This window comes from Sturnira hondurensis, unplaced genomic scaffold (assembly GCF_014824575.4).
Source record: "Sturnira hondurensis isolate 20B ecotype Veracruz unplaced genomic scaffold, ASM1482457v3 Scaffold0022319, whole genome shotgun sequence".
Taxonomy (NCBI): Eukaryota; Metazoa; Chordata; class Mammalia; order Chiroptera; family Phyllostomidae; genus Sturnira; species Sturnira hondurensis.
The window spans coordinates 6,161,617-6,180,601 of record NW_028094950.1 but is presented as its reverse complement, the minus strand read 5'-3'; the positions used below and the strand labels follow the sequence as shown (position 1 = coordinate 6,180,601).

General features: G+C 48.5%; 1 protein-coding gene across 1 annotated transcript in view; it reads right to left on the bottom strand.

Moving 5' to 3' along the window:
* Positions 1 to 18,985, bottom strand: part of NBAS (NBAS subunit of NRZ tethering complex) — a 248,103-nt gene that overhangs the window by 41,027 nt on the left and 188,091 nt on the right. The window contains exon 44 of the mRNA XM_037035490.1: positions 2,423 to 2,641. Coding sequence (XP_036891385.1) covers positions 2,423 to 2,641 — 219 coding nt within the window. The remainder of the gene's footprint in view (positions 1 to 2,422; positions 2,642 to 18,985) is intronic.

Genomic DNA, 18,985 nt, shown 5'->3' with positions numbered 1-18,985 from the left:
CAAGTCCAAGTTCCTCTATTATTATCACCCTGCCACAGCCACGTACCAGTTATGATCTCCTGAGTACCAACCACTGGACCCAGGTATTCCCTGGATGTTATGTAATGTAATGCTTATGATAATCCCTCAGGGGGTCTTCATTAGCTCCATTTTAACAAAAAGAAGACTGAAAATTGAAGACACTAACAAGCCCCAAGTCACGCAGCTAGCCGTGACGGGTGCCAGGACGAGAATCTGAAAGCCTCCTGTCCCCCCGCCCCATGCCAGGCTGCCCCCGCCCCCCGATAGTATGTGCCAAACCTCAAGTGACAACAAGCAATTTAAGAAATAGGGCTCAAACTGTTTTCAGCACGCCAAATATGGCCACTTCACACTAACAACACCTCTCAGGTTCTTCATGTTTCACAAGTCACCCCGAATACACGTTTTCGTCTTTCAAACCACCACGTGATCACTGACTGGCTAGTTCATGATACTGCAGAGTTACTGGGGTGTTTTTTTTATTGTGGTAAAGCTGTGGTTATGTTTAAATGTATCTTTTAGAAACAGGTACGGAAATATTTACGGATAAAATAAAATGACTGGGATTTTCTGTAAGATAACTAAGCGGAGCAGGAGAGGGCAAGCAGGCGTGGGCGTGCAAAATCCTGCTTTGCTGGTTCCCTCTGTGAACCCTGCTGTTGACAACAATGCCTGGCCCTCGGCAGGGCACTCACTGGTATCGAGACAAGAGGGAACTGAGCCTCCTCCACAGGATGACGGTGCTCACCTTGGACGGCACTGACCTTCGAAGATGTTCTTTCACCAGGTGTGTAATTAGAGGTTTAAATCAAGGCTGGAACTTAAAAAGGACAGATGTATGTCCCTGAATGTTTAGTTCCAGGATTTACTATGAAAGGTACCTTAATAAAACCATGTCCAATGTAGGAACCAGAAGTCTCCTACCAGGGACCATCCATGGTCTAACTGCACAGCACTCACAGGCAGCCATTCGGTCCCTTTAAGGCACAGCCTTGCTGAAACAAGCTACTCTGTTAATCTTCTTGGCCCAACACACTATTCTACTCACCGACAGACAACACATGTCCCAAGGACAGTGACGACAAGTCTCTGATTGAAATGTAATATGCTTGATTTAAAAAAACAAGACAAGTATTCTAAAATTTAAATTTTTAACCAGAATGCTCTACACTACTAAGTATAAACCACTTGCAGAGTCCGCGCTTACCCTGGTTCTTGTGATTATGGAGCGTGGCACCGTAAATGTCAGGGGGTAAATTGAGGCTGGTCAAGCCCGTCTGTCCCCTGAGGGGGCTCCTATCTCGCTCACACCAGCATTTGGTGCTGTTCATTCCACGGGCCAACAGGCCCTGAGAGGCGCAGAATGAAACCAAATTGCTATCATTATCTTTCCTGTAAGGAGCTAGCATTTATGAGTCTCACACACATGCTGAGGTCTCCCAGTTGTTCTTTATACGGGCTCCTCTCCACTGAATGATCTTTCTAGTGAGGAAAACTATATTTATAAGCTAGGAATACAATTCAGTAAACATGTTTGATCTATGAAAAATAAAAGATGTGGTTACTGGCCACTCACAAGTTCATCTACCGCAGCAGTAAATTTTAATTTTATAAATTTATATATCTACACCTGTTTTTGCCTATATGAAAACCATTCACTTACTGATCTGTCAACTGTTCAGCTGTAGGAAAGAACATCTACGAACCCCATGACTGCCCCACACAGTCACACACGCCAAAGCTGCCGTGGCCGCAGACACTTCCCGGCCAGCTCTGCCACACTGGTCCCCACACCTCGTCAGGAGTGGGGGCGCCTGAGTCCCCTGAGGATGCTTTCAGAGACACCACAGGGGTCCCAATGAGAAACCAACTGGGAACGATTTAATGAAGTTACACCGAAAACACGAGACACAAAAGCAGGATGAGTGCACCTGGTTAAAAAAAAACACCTACTGACAGGCAGGGGTGGTTATTTCTGAATTTTTCTGAAAATTCAGGGGGAAATCAATCATTATCAGTTAACAACACCTGCCCGTGAGAAGTGGGCTGGCAAACCACCCTCTTTCCCACAGCCGGGCTCTGGCGACCCTCCCTTTCCCCGGGCACCACCCAGGGCTCAACTCAGGCCCCTCTTCTCCCTCCTGCCACCTCCTGGGCTCCTTCCTCCCAGTTACTGACTGTGTGCAGTGGCCTGGAACCCCTTCTGAAGAACGGAAAACTGAGGGGACTACCAAGCGACAATGAAGAGGCAAACAGACAAAGGCTCGAGGACCATTTTCAAGGGTACCTGCAATGTTGAAAGCCCTATCAAAACTACTAATGCAGCTTTAAAGGACAAAGGGGAGAAATGCTGACATTAGCTGAGCACCTGAGCTCACAGCTGAAGCGTTCATTTCGTTACCTGTTCACTGTCTTTCAGAGAAACGATGAAGCTGTGGTCCAGGGTCTCCAGGTGAGCAAGTGATTTCTCCAGATGACTCAAGGCATCTGCGTAGGTCACTTTAGAATCGCCAGCTTCTTGAATGTCTTCTTCTGAATTTCTTTTCCTTGGCTTCTCAATAAAATGTTTGACCGTCTTCATGGCCTTGCTAGTCATCTCTTTACGTGCCTCCACAGACAGCTTTAAAAGAAAAGGGTGAACGACGATGAGAGAAAACAACCCCGCGTGATTACATGTGGCATATTTAATAAGGTATTTGTGAGCAAGAGAGAACAAAAGTACAATTTTAATATGTGCAACTTCAACCAATGTTTAAGACTTTTATTATACTGGTTTTTCTTCTGTGAAACAGACACAGGGAAATACTATTTGTAGTATTAAATTAGTAAACAGATTTTTAAAAATGCTAATCCCAAATATAGGTGATGTTACGATAAAACTAGTGTTCAAATACAGTGTTGGCTATAGTGCAAAAACAAAGTTAGTAATACAACTGTAATTCCCAGTTCTGATCACTTATTATAAGGGAAGAATCCCAAAGGAGAAAACAGTACAGGCAGAAAGATTTTAACTGGAACAAGGCTACAAAAATAAAACTTCAAAAGCAATCTAATTGTCTGATACCAAGAGAAATAACTAGCTTACAATAAATTACTAGATAAAATATTACATAGTCATTAAAATTAGCACTACAAAAACAGTATAGAAATTTGGAAAGTACTTTCCATAAAACATTAAATTTTAGGAATCAGAAATAAAAAAAATTATCTATATCATGGTTATATTTAAAACTTGAACTCTATTTGTGCATATGGCTGAAAACGATATACATACATTTATATATACACTTATATATCTAAACATCTATACTTATATATCTAATACACTTACACATATATACACGCACATACTGTACACACAAAAATTAGTGACTTTTGTGTAAATGTTGCGATTATAAGCCACTTTGTTCTCAACTTTCCACATTTTCTATGATAATTCTGTATTTACTCATTTACAAACCAAGTGCTCATTGAACTCTGACATGAGACCACCACTGTGTTAGGTATGCAGGGGTTATATCCCTCTAACAATGTTAAAAATGCTAAGCTCACTTGGCCTCAAGAATACAAAACTAAGTCTGATCTCAACCCATTCTGACGCAGGCACTGCCCACCTCTGAGCCACCATGGGGCCCGGCACACCCTCTGACGTGTGCTGCTCTGCATCCTGAATTTCACCCTCCGGGCAGCTATCAAAGCACATTGTACTGTAGCCTTACAGAGACTTGTGGTTGGTTTTTAAAAACAGCAGCAGATGGAGTCCTAAGACAAAACCTCATAGTTCCTATCAAAGTCTCTTCAATCCGGTCACTGTCACTATGTCTCTGAACCTTCTGAAAAGCAAGCCCAGGCCTCAAGACACAACACCTGACATCCAAGGCCACAGCAGGAGGTAAACCTCTCCTGCCCTCCATTTCAGCAGGTTTCCTTCGAGTCCCCCTAATTAGTGCTTTATGACAGAGACGGCTAACACATTCTTAATTCCACGCAGATACTGACAGAGGTATCTTTGGGAAAGCACTACTCCCAGTGACTTGTACCCACATGCTTGCTTTCCAAATGTAGTTTCAAAGTAAGTTTGGTGGCCCCTCTTCTCACCAGTTGGCTACCTCCAGCCCCCGTGGCACTGAAGGAAACCAGCAGCTACCACCGCACCGACTGGCAAGTACAGTTACATTATCAACTTTCTCTACCCAAATCAACCACATGTTCCCCTCTGTGGCTGAGGAATACAAGACACGAGAACCTGTGTTTAGCTCAACAGACCTCCCTACTTCCCCCATTACATGGATGGGAAGACTGAGCCCGGAGAGGGGGTGGGGTTAAGTGATGGGCTGGGGTTCCTCACAGGAGTGAGAAGAGTAAAAGCCACCATCCAGTTCCCACTGTTGTCAAACCAGTGCCCCTGTCGCTGTACAACTGACAGCTCCCACTCGGTTATTCCTGCCCCCTCACAGGTTCTGACAGTGTGTATGACAGACGGCATGCTGGCTGGACGCTGAACAGCAGAGAGGACAAAGGAGAACATATCGCAGTGAATCCCCCCTTTCTCTTCACTCGTACTTGTTCCCTCAAGGAATGTGGGCTCGGGTATACCAGCTGGCCAAATGTGTAGTCTCCTAGACCATCACGGAGCATGGAAGAACTTCAGCAGCAGACTGGCAAGAAAGGGGGGCAGGGCAGGCCGTCCTCAAGTGCAGGACGCAGGGCCCGGGAGAAACAGCAGGTCTCCACGCCCTTGGGCAGGCCCAGCTGCATCTCTACTGCCCAAGGTTTCACTTGCCTTTGTCAACTGTCCCTGGAAATCAGATGAGGTAACATGTAAATCCATCAGCAAAAGGTCTTACCCACAGAAAATGCTCGTTCAATGGAAGCTCGATTTCAGTTTGACCAACTAATATAATACATAGGCCATCTTCCATCTGTTTTTGTTTTCCTAATAAATTTGTCATGTAATTCCCCTTCAGGAAAACCTTTCTTTTGCTCCCCAAATTCCTTGGCATGGTACTCAAGGACTTTCACAAGCTGCCCCAAGCTGAACCCCTAGCCTCGAGGTTTCACTGTGACCCGCACCTGAGCTCTGGACACACAGGCCTCTCATTCCTCACTAGTGTCAATACGTGTCTCGTCGTCTCAATGAAATGCCCTTTTCTCTCCTATGCAAGACAAATCCCTAGTCGTGTTTCGACTGTGACACTCTGGACCCCCCAGTTCCTTCAGCCTCCACAGCCAGTCCCTGGGCCAGGCACCTGCTGTGACGTCTCACTAAGCACACGACCCACCTCCGTGCAGACACGCAGCACTGAGCTGAGGCCTGCACGGAAGTCTACACTTTCACAGAAGCTGCTGTTGGCCCTGAGAGCTGAGTGAGTATCTTCAGGGTTTTAATTTTCTACCTCATCACCAGTGTCAGCAGAAAAGGTTTTTTTCCTTATTTTTAATAATATTTCAAAATAGCTAAATATCAACACTTACCCAGAATACAGAGTGTAAATAAACGCAGCCCTAAGCTAGTTACCCCGAGAGAGAGCTGGGCCTCGAACACGCAGACTAGTATTATGCCAAAGGACCCTGGGGCTTTTATTCCATGGTGCATTTCAGCTTTTCACCCATTTACTCTGTAAAAACAGGTATATGGCTGAAAGACTATGGGGTGAGTTTAAGAAATACAAGTTCAACACTGGATTTACAGCTAGCAGACATATTTTCTTTGAACTCTTGTATGCTGGAACGAGCACGAAGAAAGAGAGAATAAGACTGACAAAACGAGCTGCAGTGGGAACAGCCATGTCCGCACTGACCGGAGAGGCCAGAGCGTGCTCTGCTCCTTAGCTTTTTTTTGAAGCCTATGAATGAACATGTCATTCACACACATCATTATTATAATAACTAATCGAAAAAAAAATAACTAATCGAAGAGCTTCTTAAACTATTCCCTGACAGCAATTTGCAATTGCAATTAAAAAATGTGGATTTTAAAAGCTAAGTGGCTAAACTGTTCCATCAGTTGATAAATAAGTAACGAACGTCTATTTTCCAGGCCCTATGGAGAGATGAGGTAAGAATACGAGGCAGGCTCAAAGAAATCACATTCGGTATAGGAGACGAGATGGTGGGAAGGGGAAAAATCAAGGAGCCACCCATGGCACCTGCAAGTCGTACAGGCTGAACCTTCAAGGTGCACCCAGCCCCCACCCAACTCCATAACCTCCCCAGGGCCACTCGACACCACGCCATCGTCACCCCTCATGCTGTGATGGCTCTCACTGGCCTCCTGCTGTGGTCATCACCAACACAAGCATCCCGTTGTGAGCCACGCTCCAGCCCATGGAGTCTGAACCAGAGCGACATGTCATTTCTGCCCACATGTTCTGTTACCCGGTCCTCCTGTCCTCCCAGCTGTGGCAGCTGAGGAGGGGCAGGTCCCAGACGGTAGGGCAGCCAGCAACCTGGGCCCTAAGTGGCTCCGTGGTACAGACGGCTTTGCCACCTCTCTGTGGAAGGGGGGCATGAGGGAATGGGAACCTGGTTGTGTCACAGCACGGCACTGCTGGCTTTAGTTGGTTACTCCAGCCTTCCCCTAGGAGCAGAGTGGTATTTTCGGAAGCAAGGTCGGATCGCATCACTTCTCCAAGTAAATCTATTTAATGGCTTCCCAGTTCGCCAAAATAAAACCCCATCTCCGATGCCCTATTAGGCCCTGTGGGACTTGCCCTTCACCTCCTGGCCTGTCCAACGGAACCCCCCGCCCCCAAAATTGTCTCTCCACTCCCAGCACACTGGCCCCCCTGCGTCCCTCAGTGCCCTTCCCCTTGCTGGTCCCTCCGATGAAAGTGTTCTGGAAATCCTCCTGCCTGGTCCCTGTGCTTCCCTCAGGATTTTCTCCTGACCAGGCATTACTATTTTTTACTTTAGCACTGAATTTCGGTTTCTGTCTGCTTACTGTCTGTCACCATCATCTTCCCAGAGCCCGGAACAGTGGCTCACACATAATAAACGCCCATGTGTCTGTCGGTTCCGTGGCGAACGAATGCCGTTTGAGAACCAGAACAGCAGAGGCAGAGTTGCAGACCCTGCTTCTTAAGCAGGTATTGAGGCTGATATCAGGCAGATACTAAGCAACTCCTAAGGCTGATACTGCGGAAATGGCAGGGGACTTGGGGTGCATGTCTAACCCCCGGCGAACGCTCCAGTCTGGACAGGGTGGGGCGGGGCAGGCCCCACGGGAAGCACGGCGAGCGCTGCAGGTCTGTCTCATGTTCGTTCACTTGGTTGGCTGGTCAGTTCTCACAATCTTTTGCGAAGACCTAAGACCCAGTCTTGGCTGAGGGCAGTGAGCTGGACCTGGCCTGCAGGCCGCGGCTTCCTGGCCCCCTGAACTGCAATACTGGAGAGCTGCAGCTGGCAAGATGAACGGAGAACACACTGTGAGTGGTCCTGAGCACGCGGCGAGCTGTGCCATCTGAACCGCAAGCACCAGAAGCTGCCTGACCCACCGAGGACAGCTGCACGGAAGCAGCCTATTTGGTTCCCAACTAAAAACATGCTGTAGGAGAACCTCACACCAAAGAAATACACAGAACCTGTCGGAGAAGAAATAAAACGCCCTTCTTTCTCAAGCCTCCCTTCACTTGTCCTTCCAGGATCAGTTCAAAGGTCACTCCTCCGGAAGTGGTCCAGGAAGAAGCCGTCCACTGCTGACATCGACTCTGCCCAAGGGACATACCACCCCATCGGTGCCTCCCTAAGGCATTCGCTACCCCTATCAGAGAGAGCATCGAACTGCATTAAAACCATCCAGTGATTTGTACGTCTCCCTGACTAAACAATGAGATCCTTCTGGGCAGAAACTGCTTTTCCAGTCTCTGTACAGCTGGCACCTAATACAATGTCTAGCACGTTGCAGACGAACAGAAAATAGCTGCCAAATTACTGAACAACTCTGATCAATGTACAGGGGAAAAGAACCTTTGAGAGTGCAATGAAGTGACAAGTTCTCAACACGTCCCTGGAAACCTTCGTCCAGAATGTGCCCAACGGCTCCAACGTCCCAGCGACTCTGCAATGTCCTGTCCCTGTACGAGGGCCCCATGAGACTGAAATCGCAAAAGGACATTTCAAAGGACTTGACTCAAAGTTCATGAGACCAGACGTATGCCAACAGGACAATCCGTGGCTACGAGAAGACATGGAGGAAGAGGCACAAGGACCTTAAACAAGCGATGGCTTTCAGCTCGTCCACTCGACAGAGAGCCACCGCCAGGGCTGGGTGCTGGCGACGCAGACAAGATCCGATCGGGTCCCTGCCCTGGGGCACGTCAGAGCCCGGCTGGAAACACACAGAGGCGCCATCACTACAAAACTGCAATGGGGTAAACGTGAGCTGACACGGAGCATCTTGGGAGATGCCCTGGCACCGACAGAAGTGGGGGGCTGGGGCTCTGGGAAAGGCCTGCTGAGAGGTGCTACTTCCAGAGGGTCCTCAGGGTGAGTGGGTGTTAGGACGAGAAAAGACTTCCAGGTGGTGCCCGGGTCCCAGGACCCAGTGGGGACCGAGGACACCGGCTTGGCTGGAGTGCAGAGGGCAGACAGGCCAGGCTGAGAGGGAGAGAGAGGCGAGCAGCAGTGAGCACTGGACAGGCCGAGTGCCAGGCTGATGGGACTGTCCTTTGTCATCCTCAAGCCTGGGAAGCTGGATAGAAAGGGGCGTAAGTGGGAGAGTGACACCGTCAGTCCGCTGCCTCCCCACGAACGGCTGCACCGAAACCCACCAGGACAACTTTCATCGTGGGCGGGCGCTGCGGGGCTGAGCGGTCTTGCTCAGCGGACACTTTTTTCTCCCTCTGTGAACTGAACATAGTGTGGTTTGAAGGTACGGCTGATACTGAGGAAATGGCAGGTGACTTAAGAAAACCCAGCTGCTACCCACAGAGTCAGGTGGGAAAATTGGGGTTTGGATACGTTTACACAGCTAACAACTCGTACACAGAACAACGGGCGAATCATGAGCAAAGTTATTTTATTCACATATTTTTAACATCACAGTTAATTTGGAGATTGAAAAACATTCCTTAGACCAATAAAAGGTGGCTATATACCCACTCGATTTGGTTCCTTTGAAAACCTCACACTACTTTTTCATCATTCCTTCCTTCACACACAAATACGTCAACCCCCACCACAGGTGAGGCCTGGTCTTGGCACAGAGGAACAAGGTAAATTAAGGCACAACCCCTACCTTTGATGAATAGATATCCTAATAGGGAAGCCAAATACAAAAATAAATATTCATAAAATGCGACAGAAGTGCAAATTAACTACGTGGGTGTGCTTACAAAAATGTCTTAGGAAGGCGAGCAAATCTTTACAAAGGAGGGGGCACAGTGATCAGGCCTGGCAGGATGAGCAAGTATTCATGGGGAAAAGGGGGGGGGTTCAGGGGAGAGAGCGGCATGGCGACTTAAACGGAGGCTTTTATAGAAGACAGTCTGTGGCTGTGACGTCTGACCTTTCTGCGTGCCCCGAAATACCCAGGGACGTAGTACCTTCCCACCTAAACAGTGGTTCACCACCACACGGAGTCTCGTGGGCGTGGAGGAGTGGGTGCAGGGAAACAGCTAAGATGATGTTTGGAAAAAGAGGAAGAAATGTTTTTAAAAGAGATCAAAATACCCCAGGGGTTTGACCCCCATGGCTCCTTCTCAATCATACTGACAAGAAGAGCTGGCCACTCACCAACCCCTCGGTCCCCGTGGAAAGTCACCGTCCTGGGGGTGAGGAGAAGCCTCAGTGCACTGGGAAGGTCTGTGAGTGTCCAGGCGACATCGTCCCACAGGAGACGTCCCAAAGGAGGGTGGGGGTCACCACGGTGTCATGTTGGGAACCACACATTCTCCTTTAGGACCATGGTCTTCAAACCGGGGTGTGCGTGCTGCCTCACCCGCCGTCTTTTCAAAGAATAGACAGATGCAGACAGCTTTAACGGAGCTGGTCTCTAAGTTCTCTCCTTCTCTAAGCACTCTTTCCCGAAACCGATCTTCTGGAGAACATGCTGGAAGCCAGGGTGCCGTGTGGGTTCTCTCTGCGATCCCTGTTCACAACAACCAGCCCCCCTACAAGGGAGAGGCCTGCCACATCCTTCCTGAATCTCACCTGGCGTCCACTGTCCTCAGTCCGACCAGCTCCTGGACACCAAGCACAGGGACGATTCAAAACCGGGTGTATGAAAGGGTTCTGATAACTGCCCAGCAAGTTACTTTGTGCATGTCACATGGCTTTCAATGCCTTATTTTCGACAAAATTTATGAAGAATCTAATTGAGTTGTCAGATGATAAATCATTGAAAATAATTTTTAACAACAGACCACTTTGTGATTTTCTGCTGACAGCTTGGAGGACATTCAAGGACTTGAGTGGCACTACCATGACAAAACTCCTCCCCCATCTGCTTATGTGATCAAGGCTTTTACATATTCATATCCGTCAAAACAGGAAATGGAAAGAATTGGTGTTGAATGCGATCTCAATCTAGCAATAAGTGACAGTCACCCACGGACACACAAACTAATTAAAAACGACGTCTAAAGCCCTACCTACCTCATTAAGATGTACATTTTAAATAGTTTTATTTTTATAATTAATACATATTTATTAAAAATGTTAATGCATCTATGTTGCTCTGGCCGAATGTATAATGCAATAATTTAAACAAGAACTCAATGCAGAGCCACAATAAAAATATTAGAGTCCCATGGTCGTAAGAAAAACTGTAAATGTTAATTTCTAGTTATAGAATTATTTTTGATGCAGAGAAACAAGACCTTTAAGCATAAAAGCACCTCATTACAAAATTACATGACAGTGAACTGCAAAACTCCCAACACAAAACAACTCTGTCCGAACTCCGTCAGTAAGAGACGTGACCAACTCCTAGGGTGACTACTAGCCACCGAAGGCCATTAGGATGACCAGAGCCCCTGTTCAAACACCTGAGCAAGTCCAAGGTCACCAAAGGCACAGACTGTTTGTTCTGCCAAAACCCAGTGACAGGCCAACAGGCCCTGCCACCAAGTACAGCAGCCACGCTAGGAGGCTGGCAAACACAACCCCCCCACCCCCGCCCCGTGGCCCTCTGAGGGGTGGAGCTTCCCCACACGGAGCTGCCTGCCCAAGGGTCAGAAGCTGCCTTTGAAATGCCAGCACCCTGCTCCATCTCGCACATCTTCCATCACGAAGAAGCTGGTCTTCCTGGGGAGGGCCAGTTAGCAGGCCTTCTCACAGGGACCAGCACGCCTGTCCCCCTTCAGTGTCCCTCGGGGCCTTTCGCTTAGCACGCCCAGTGTGTATAGGGCCTCCTGTCCTCCGTTCTGGCGAAGTCAGACTCAGCTGACATGGGTTCTCTTCCCTGATGCAGTGGTTATCACAGACAAAACTAGAGTCTGGCTTTATTTCTCTTTGACAAAAGAAACGATGCAACCTTTCTAACTGCTAGAGATACGCTTGCTCTGGTGCTGGCCAGGTGGCTCTGCTGGTGGGAGGGTTGTCTCCACACACCAAGGTGTGGGTTCGGCCCCAGATCAGGGCACGTGCAAGAATCAACCAGTGGAAGCATAAATAAGCGGAACAGGAAAATCAGTGTCTGCCTCTCCGCCCCCACTTCCTCTCCTTCTCTAACAAATCAAGTAAAGAAAGAAGAACTGCTAAAGGGACAGTGGTAGTTCTCAAACCATTACACTAATGGAGACTGCCCTGGATCCAAACAGAGCTACATGCAGTTTTACTGTAAATGTCAATATTTAAAATAGGGAAAACTACAACATCCTTTGTACCCACTTAAAATTATAGTAAAAAATGTTTGGGTGTCAAGTGCTATGGTTGGAATGTCATGTCCTCCCCCCAAATTCATATATTAAAATCCTAACCCCCACAGGTGAGGCTGTTGGTAGGTGGGCAGAGCCCTCATTCATGAGCTCTGTGCCCTACAGAAGGGACCCCGTGCTCACCAGGTGAGGACACGGGAAGAAGGCACCAGCTGTGAAGAGGAAGAAGCCCTCACCCAAAGGTGGCTGTGCTGGCACCCTGATCTTGGACATTCAGCCTCCGGAACTGACAGCAATAAATTCTGTCGTTTGTAGGGTGCTCCACCTGCAGCCCAGACAGACCAAGCGTGTGAGAGGACAACCGGGCCATTTTAAATTCCCCCAAGGCACGGGAGTGAAGAGGTTTCAAGTCCTCTGCTCTGGAGCAGGAGCTCCCTGAAGTGTGATTTTTTTGTTTGGACTAGTATTGAAATCAACTGAGCACACTTGGACAACACACAGCCCCGAGCCCTCGTCAGACTGAGTAGACCTGCAGGACTGTGGACGGCACTGGAACTGGGGGGAAGAAACAAAGAAACCTGTACTGTGCGGAAGCTTCCCTCGGTGAGTTCTAATGGCAACGCAAGTGTGTGTTACTGCAAGTTCTGGGGCCTCTCAGCTTCCACACGCCCTGACCTTGCTGTTGAATGAGCATCATAGCGGGAGGTGGCTCCTGGGACTGAGGGCTGAGGGACAGAAAGGGTCACCAGTTAAAAGAGGTCCAGACGCGTTGGAAGGGTCGGGGGTCGGGTGGTTGAAAGCAGAAAGCAGTGTTGGATTGAAATGGTATACCTAAAGGAACCAGAAAACACCAATGCGCTGTCTGTATGAGCTGCCAGAGTGTGCCCTCCCAGACGCATGTGGCCAGGGGCTGCCAGCTGACCCAGAAGCTTCTGAAGTTTCCCAAGACCCGTAGTAAGAAACACATTATATATCAAAACTCGATAATATCACAATGTATGCACATACCTATGTGCATATATTAAGAGCAAGCTGAAGTTGTAAGTCAGTTGCTAAAACACCTGTAAACCTGCCCCAGTGACAACGATGTCACTGCAGGAGCCAGCAAACATCAGGACTGGAGACGAGGTGTCCAACCACCTGAGTCAGATTCAACAGACTTCATTGAGAAAAATCCCTTTGTGTTTTACCAAGAGCACAACAGTCGATTTCTAAGTATTTCAAGCCCCATAGTCCACTCCCCTACTGGACTACGGGGCTGGGCCCAGTCTCACTGAATCTCTACTCTTACGGCTTTAGTACAGCATTTGAAGTACAGCATTTGAAGCACTGTTTTACAACTCTAAATACAGAATATTATGAAATAGTGTCTTAAATACTACGGAACCGAAAGTGAAAAGTGAGTTTTTAAAAAATTTGCTTTAATAGAATTAATTAGATACTCAAACACAAAAATCAGGACGCAAGTTTTAGCACATTCAATTATACGCTTAACAACAACAACAACAAAAACCACCATCCCAATTTGCTACTTTGCCTGAACTACCGATCGCCAACGCAGTGAGAATGAACGGGGCAGGTCCCTGGAGGCACTTCACCGTTGTCCTGTGCCTTGTAACGTGGCCACAGAATTACTACTGTCCTTTAGCAGGGTGTACATGGCCTTACCTTTTGGACTGTTCCCTTTCAGCCACGTCACAAGCTAATGCCTCCTAAGCTTTCCAATAGCTTGGAAGTCGCCTTTATCTTAATAGCGGGGGGCCTGAGGAACGTTCGGAACGAGGGGGAACTTCTGTCCGCAGCTGCTGTGCACATACAGAGGTTTTTAAGAGGGTCTGGGAGCATTCCCTCACACTTTCCATTCAAAATTCTCAGCTCATACACGTGCATGTGCTAACCACAAATGGTTGCCATTGAGATCATTTTAGGTAGATTCACCAAATTTATATCCAAACCAAGTGCATATTTGAAAATCCCGATCTTATCCCAACACCTGAAACTACTCGGGATCACTAAAAGCCAAACGAAACTGCTGCTGGATTTTTGAACTTGAGCTGAAAAGAATCCAAATGTCATTGTTTGACCTTAAAGGTAGGAATAAAGCAGGAAGAGGAACCAAAGTGAGCGATACAATGAGGAGGGAGAGGAGGGCGTGCAGGGATGAACAGAGGACGGAGCGGCTGACGGTACCCATGCCACTGCGGATGGGCAGATGAATTACTGGCAGGTAACTCGGAGCTGCGAGGTCAGCCAGACACAGCGGTCAGCAGGGGTCATTCCACACTCCTTCCCCTGCAGCCTTTTTTCATGTCAAAATATGCCTGGGTATTTGCTGCACATTAGTCTGAGGTTGTCTGTTAACGCTGCTGTCTTCCCCAAGATTTCTGCCCCTGGGAATGTGGAGCCCACACACTCCACAGGTAGGGAGGGTCCTTCCTGCATTTACTAATGCGGGGACCAGGGAGGGTGGCCACAAAGCTGCCAGATGCCCGTCCCCTGGGGGGCAGAGGCACAGCCGTTTACGACGGGGTGGTACACATGGTCTTCTGGCCAATTTTCACCCTCTCCTGCTAAGCTGTTAACTTAGCCAATTTGCAGTAATTTTCCAATCACAATAGAGGAAGAGCCTTCTGTTTGCCAGTGGGGCCAATAATCACAATCACCCCAGATGGGCTTTTGCGGCCAAATTTTTCAGCCAAGGGCAACAGTGGAAAGCAAGATTAGGGGAGCAGGCCCAGGTGCAAATCCTGACTTTCACTGCTTTCTCTTAAGACACTGGGTCAGTTATTTAACTTCTTTGAACCCTCATTTTCTGTGAAAATGGTGATAAAAGTATTTACTCCACAGGGCTGGCAGGACAAGTCACAGAGCAACGTCACAATAAACAGTCTCTTCTTTCTGTTCTGCGTCTGTCTCGAAGACTGGGTTTGTGAGGGCAGACTGAGGAAACTGGCTGACACGGACCAGGTTCAAGGGCAGCCTGGGCAACTACAATGTACTTTCTGAAATACCAGTTTCCCCTTATAATCACAGGGTGGCACCGACAGACCATTAAGGGCCAATCTGTGGGCTTCTGCAGCTCACAATGTCCACAATGGATGCCACCTCCACAACCCTCCCTTGAGGAAGCGGCCAGAATGGACCCCTGAAACAGGCTGTTGGTGTGGCAACAAACCACCTCTGACCTGAGCACGGCCAAGGGGACCAGGGACAGATGATGCACCGAAGGCAGCCACATTGAGGCCGCACAGCTAGGACCTGGCTGGCTGTCCCCTGGGGCTGCTCCACCCTGGATAGTGGTATGCAGCCAAAACGGTCCCTCTCCAGGGAAATTTCGATGTGAGTGTGTGAGTGTGAGTGTGTGAGTGTGAGTGTGAGTGTGAGAGGCGGGAAGCCAGAGTGAGCAGGGTCCCACACCCCTCTCCTGTGTCCTCACTCGTCAGTGTCTGGGAAGTTCTGCTCGCCGAGACAGTTTCCTTCTGCTCATGTTCTCGGTGTCGGGTCTTGTTCTCACTGTGGGACCCATTAACCAGAGGCCCTCCAACAGCCTTTCTCCAATCCCTGGGCCATGCACAGGTGCGCACCAGCTCCTTGCTTCCTGTCCAAGTCACATCCAAGCTCTGCTGGTTGTCTCTCAAGGACTCTTTGTAATATATGCCCAACTGGGACCGAACAAACCCGGTGACTTACTAAAAGTGAAAAGCTTCATGGGGTCTGGATTGTGGAAAACACATCATGTCCTGGACTTGACTTACTTGGGCCACAGTGACCCTTCTGCGTTTTTAATCCCTGACGCAGGAGAGCGCCCTGCAGTGGCCATCAAGTCCGGGATCAGGAGACCCGGCTGCGAACATGGGATTGCACGCTGACTGCTGGTTGAACTCTGGACACGCCTCCTTTCAGAATCCAACGTTCAGACTGGAGACAAGAGTCCTTGTCCTGTAACCACCCCCACAAGACAGCTGTGAATGTGGAAGCATCATCACACTCAAATCTGGGCAGCCCTTGCTCTGTTCCCGTGTGCACCTGCCTCGTGTCCCGGACTTCGCGCCCCCTGGAAGCAGCCCTTTGCCCCTCGGCCTCTGTGCCACTCCTCACACAGACAGTCCCGGGCTGCTCCCCACCAGGCCTGTCTCCTCCCTAGTCCCTGTACCAGTGATAAGTGCTCTACTCCTGGGGGGTCTTGCCCCCCCCCCATTGCCTTCTCAGTGAGGCGTCCTTGGACTGTGGTGGTTTAGACTGGGCGGTCCAGCTGGCCCGCCCTCCCGAGTCCTCCCCAGGCTTCCCTTCCATCTGTCCTTGTCCCCGTGGCACGTCTAAACCCTCTCACTCTCATTTACTGTCTGGCGTCTGCCTCTCCCCAGTGTATGGTCTCTAAGGTTAGAGATACCCGTCTCTTCTCTTTAGGGCTGCATACCTCGCACTAAGAACAATTCCTGTAGGCACACAGTAGGCACTGATGTTGATTTTCCACTGGTGCATAACTACCCAAATGTAGGAACTTAAAACGCTAATTAATTATCTTAGTTTCTAGGAGTTGTGAATCTGGCTGTGGCTTGGGTAGGTGCCTCCAGCGTAAGGACTCTCGTGAGGTCACACCCAAACCAGCAGCCAGCACCAAGGTGTCACCCGATGACTGGGAGGAGGCGGAGGCCCACCCCTCAGCTGCCTCATGTGGTCATGAACAGCTGGGTCTCTGGTCACAGCAGCTCCCCACAGCGTGGATGCCACCCTCCCCAAGAGTGACCAGACAGAGTGCATGCCCGGGAAAGAGGCACAGTCTGCCACAGACCAACCGTGCAAGGGCACCCATAACTCTCACTGTACTCTGTTCTGTGGGGGCAACTCTGCCCGCAAAGTACCCCCCATCTGCCACAGATGAAAGTAAACACTACCAAGACATGATCTGCTTGGGGAGGAGAGGTGGCCGGTCCCTCAAAGGGGAAGGGCCAAGAGCCCCCTGCTCAAGGGGCTTTTATTGGGTTCATCTGCACAAGAATACAGGTAAGGATCAAACAATAGATAGCATTCAAAGAACTGTGAGGGCTTATTCTCAGTCAGGGTCAGATAGCTAAAGAGCCATACAACTTTGAGGAACAGACTTCTTGCTTGGACCCTTATCATTTAAATGAGAGCATTCTAAACAGAGCAGGTTTCAGAGGATTTTTACATATTCTTTCTTAGACCTGATCACCTGTGGAATCCGCCCTTTCCAGCACAGGGCTGCACTGCCTTCCCACCATAGGTTTTTAGGCTTAAGTGGATTAGAGCCAGGAAGCACTTCTCCCAGAAGGAAATGAGTATTCGGGCTATGTCAGAATAGCTGGGGGGCGAGGGTCCATCACTCCTTCTTTGTTGCAGCACCGCCCCTCCCCATGTCCTTCTATGTTGGCCTCCCAAGTGATCGTGTCTGGCCTGGGTTGCCCCTCTCTGAGGGATCATACCTGCCATGAACATCAACCAAGCTTTGGGGGCCGGGGAAGAAGCAGAAGCAGCGCTTGCTGCCAGAGACAAGCTTTGTCTCCTTAGTGGCTTACATGCCAGAGGTCGCTCACTCAGTCTTAGCCATGGGAGGCAGTTACAATTCCTGAAACCAGGCAGAGCGGTTCCCAACACTGTTCCACAGAGGGGGGTCAGCAAGGCCGGCCCACGCACCAGCGGAGGGGCGACACGGGGGAGGACACATGACAGGGCAGGGATCGTTAAGGCCAGCGGGGCAGGTGTCTTCCCTGGCGCCCAATACACATCTGTTCAGTGAGTGAACATGTGAACCAACAACACTTACTTGAAAAAGAAGATTTTAAGCTAAATGGGAAAATAAGATCAACTCCGCTAGGAACTTACCGAGTTCTGATGTGTGTAGCAAGTGAGAAAAAGGCTAAGAGGCCGGGGAATTCAGGAGTGTGAGTGCCCTGTGGAACCTTCCACTGGGGAGCTGGTCCTTTCTTTAGAAACTTGTGACAAAGGGTCATCTTTCTCAGGACTGTATGTATTTTATTCACTTACGAGTAAATTATATTATTATTTCAAAAACTATTTCCTATCCTTCAAGGATTCTATCTGATCCCATTTATTTTGTGCCTTTCATGGTCATATTGGGGAAAATAATTCCTTTTTAGATGGGTTCTTCTATGCTTATCTCCTAAGCTCCTGGCTTTTACATTTTTGTCAAGATAGATGTGCTTATCCAACTAAGCTCTCACCTTGGAAAACAGAAGAAAGTGTTCCTAAAGCAAAGGCATTCGAGAGCAACAAGGAGGAGGATGCTTACACCTCTGCTGATGCACACGGGCGAGCTGCAGGTCAGCGGACAGTGGTGGGCACTGCCACGTTAAAGCCTGGAGGTGACCCCGATCGGGCGCCATTATTAACAAATGCATGCCTAGAACACAGAAGGCACTCAATAACGATGACTGATTCTGCCTTTCTCTGTGTACACAACACTACTAACACCCTTAAAAAGCACTTCTTATATTAAATGATAGTCCATCTGATATACATGCATGCATCCGCCCCAACAACGAGGAGTTTCTCAAGGGCGAGGAGCCTGGGGGTCTTTCACGTGTTCAGGCACCTAGAACAGCAGCAAAGGTGCTCGCATACACGTTTTCTGAAGGTGTCTGAAATCAACAAAACCCATCCGGTGCGGCATCAAAGAAGTCAAATTCTGACCACACCAAAACCAAAGATCAGTGGGCAAAATACTATGAACTAAGAAAAAAACATTCTGAGTTAGCATTTAGTCATGCTGTAACAGGGAGTCAACATTTTATAACACCTTCGTAGTCAACTTTAGTATGATTATAAAATAACAAAAATGAACAACGTAAAATTTAGGGGGAAATGGCTAACATAGGAGTATGCCCCCCACATAAATATAGTCAGCTGATGTTTGACAAAAGAATAAAGAAAATGCAATGGAAAAAAGAGTGTTTTCAACAAATGGTGCTAGAACAAATGGACAACCATATGCAAAAAAATAAGAAATCAATCTTGACACAGATCTTACATTTTCACAAAAATTAACTCAAAATGAACCAAAGATCTAAATGTAAAACACAGAACTACAAAACTCCTAGAAGATTACGTAAGAGAGTATCTAGGTGACTTTGGGTATAGCTATGTGCTTTTAGATATAAAACCCA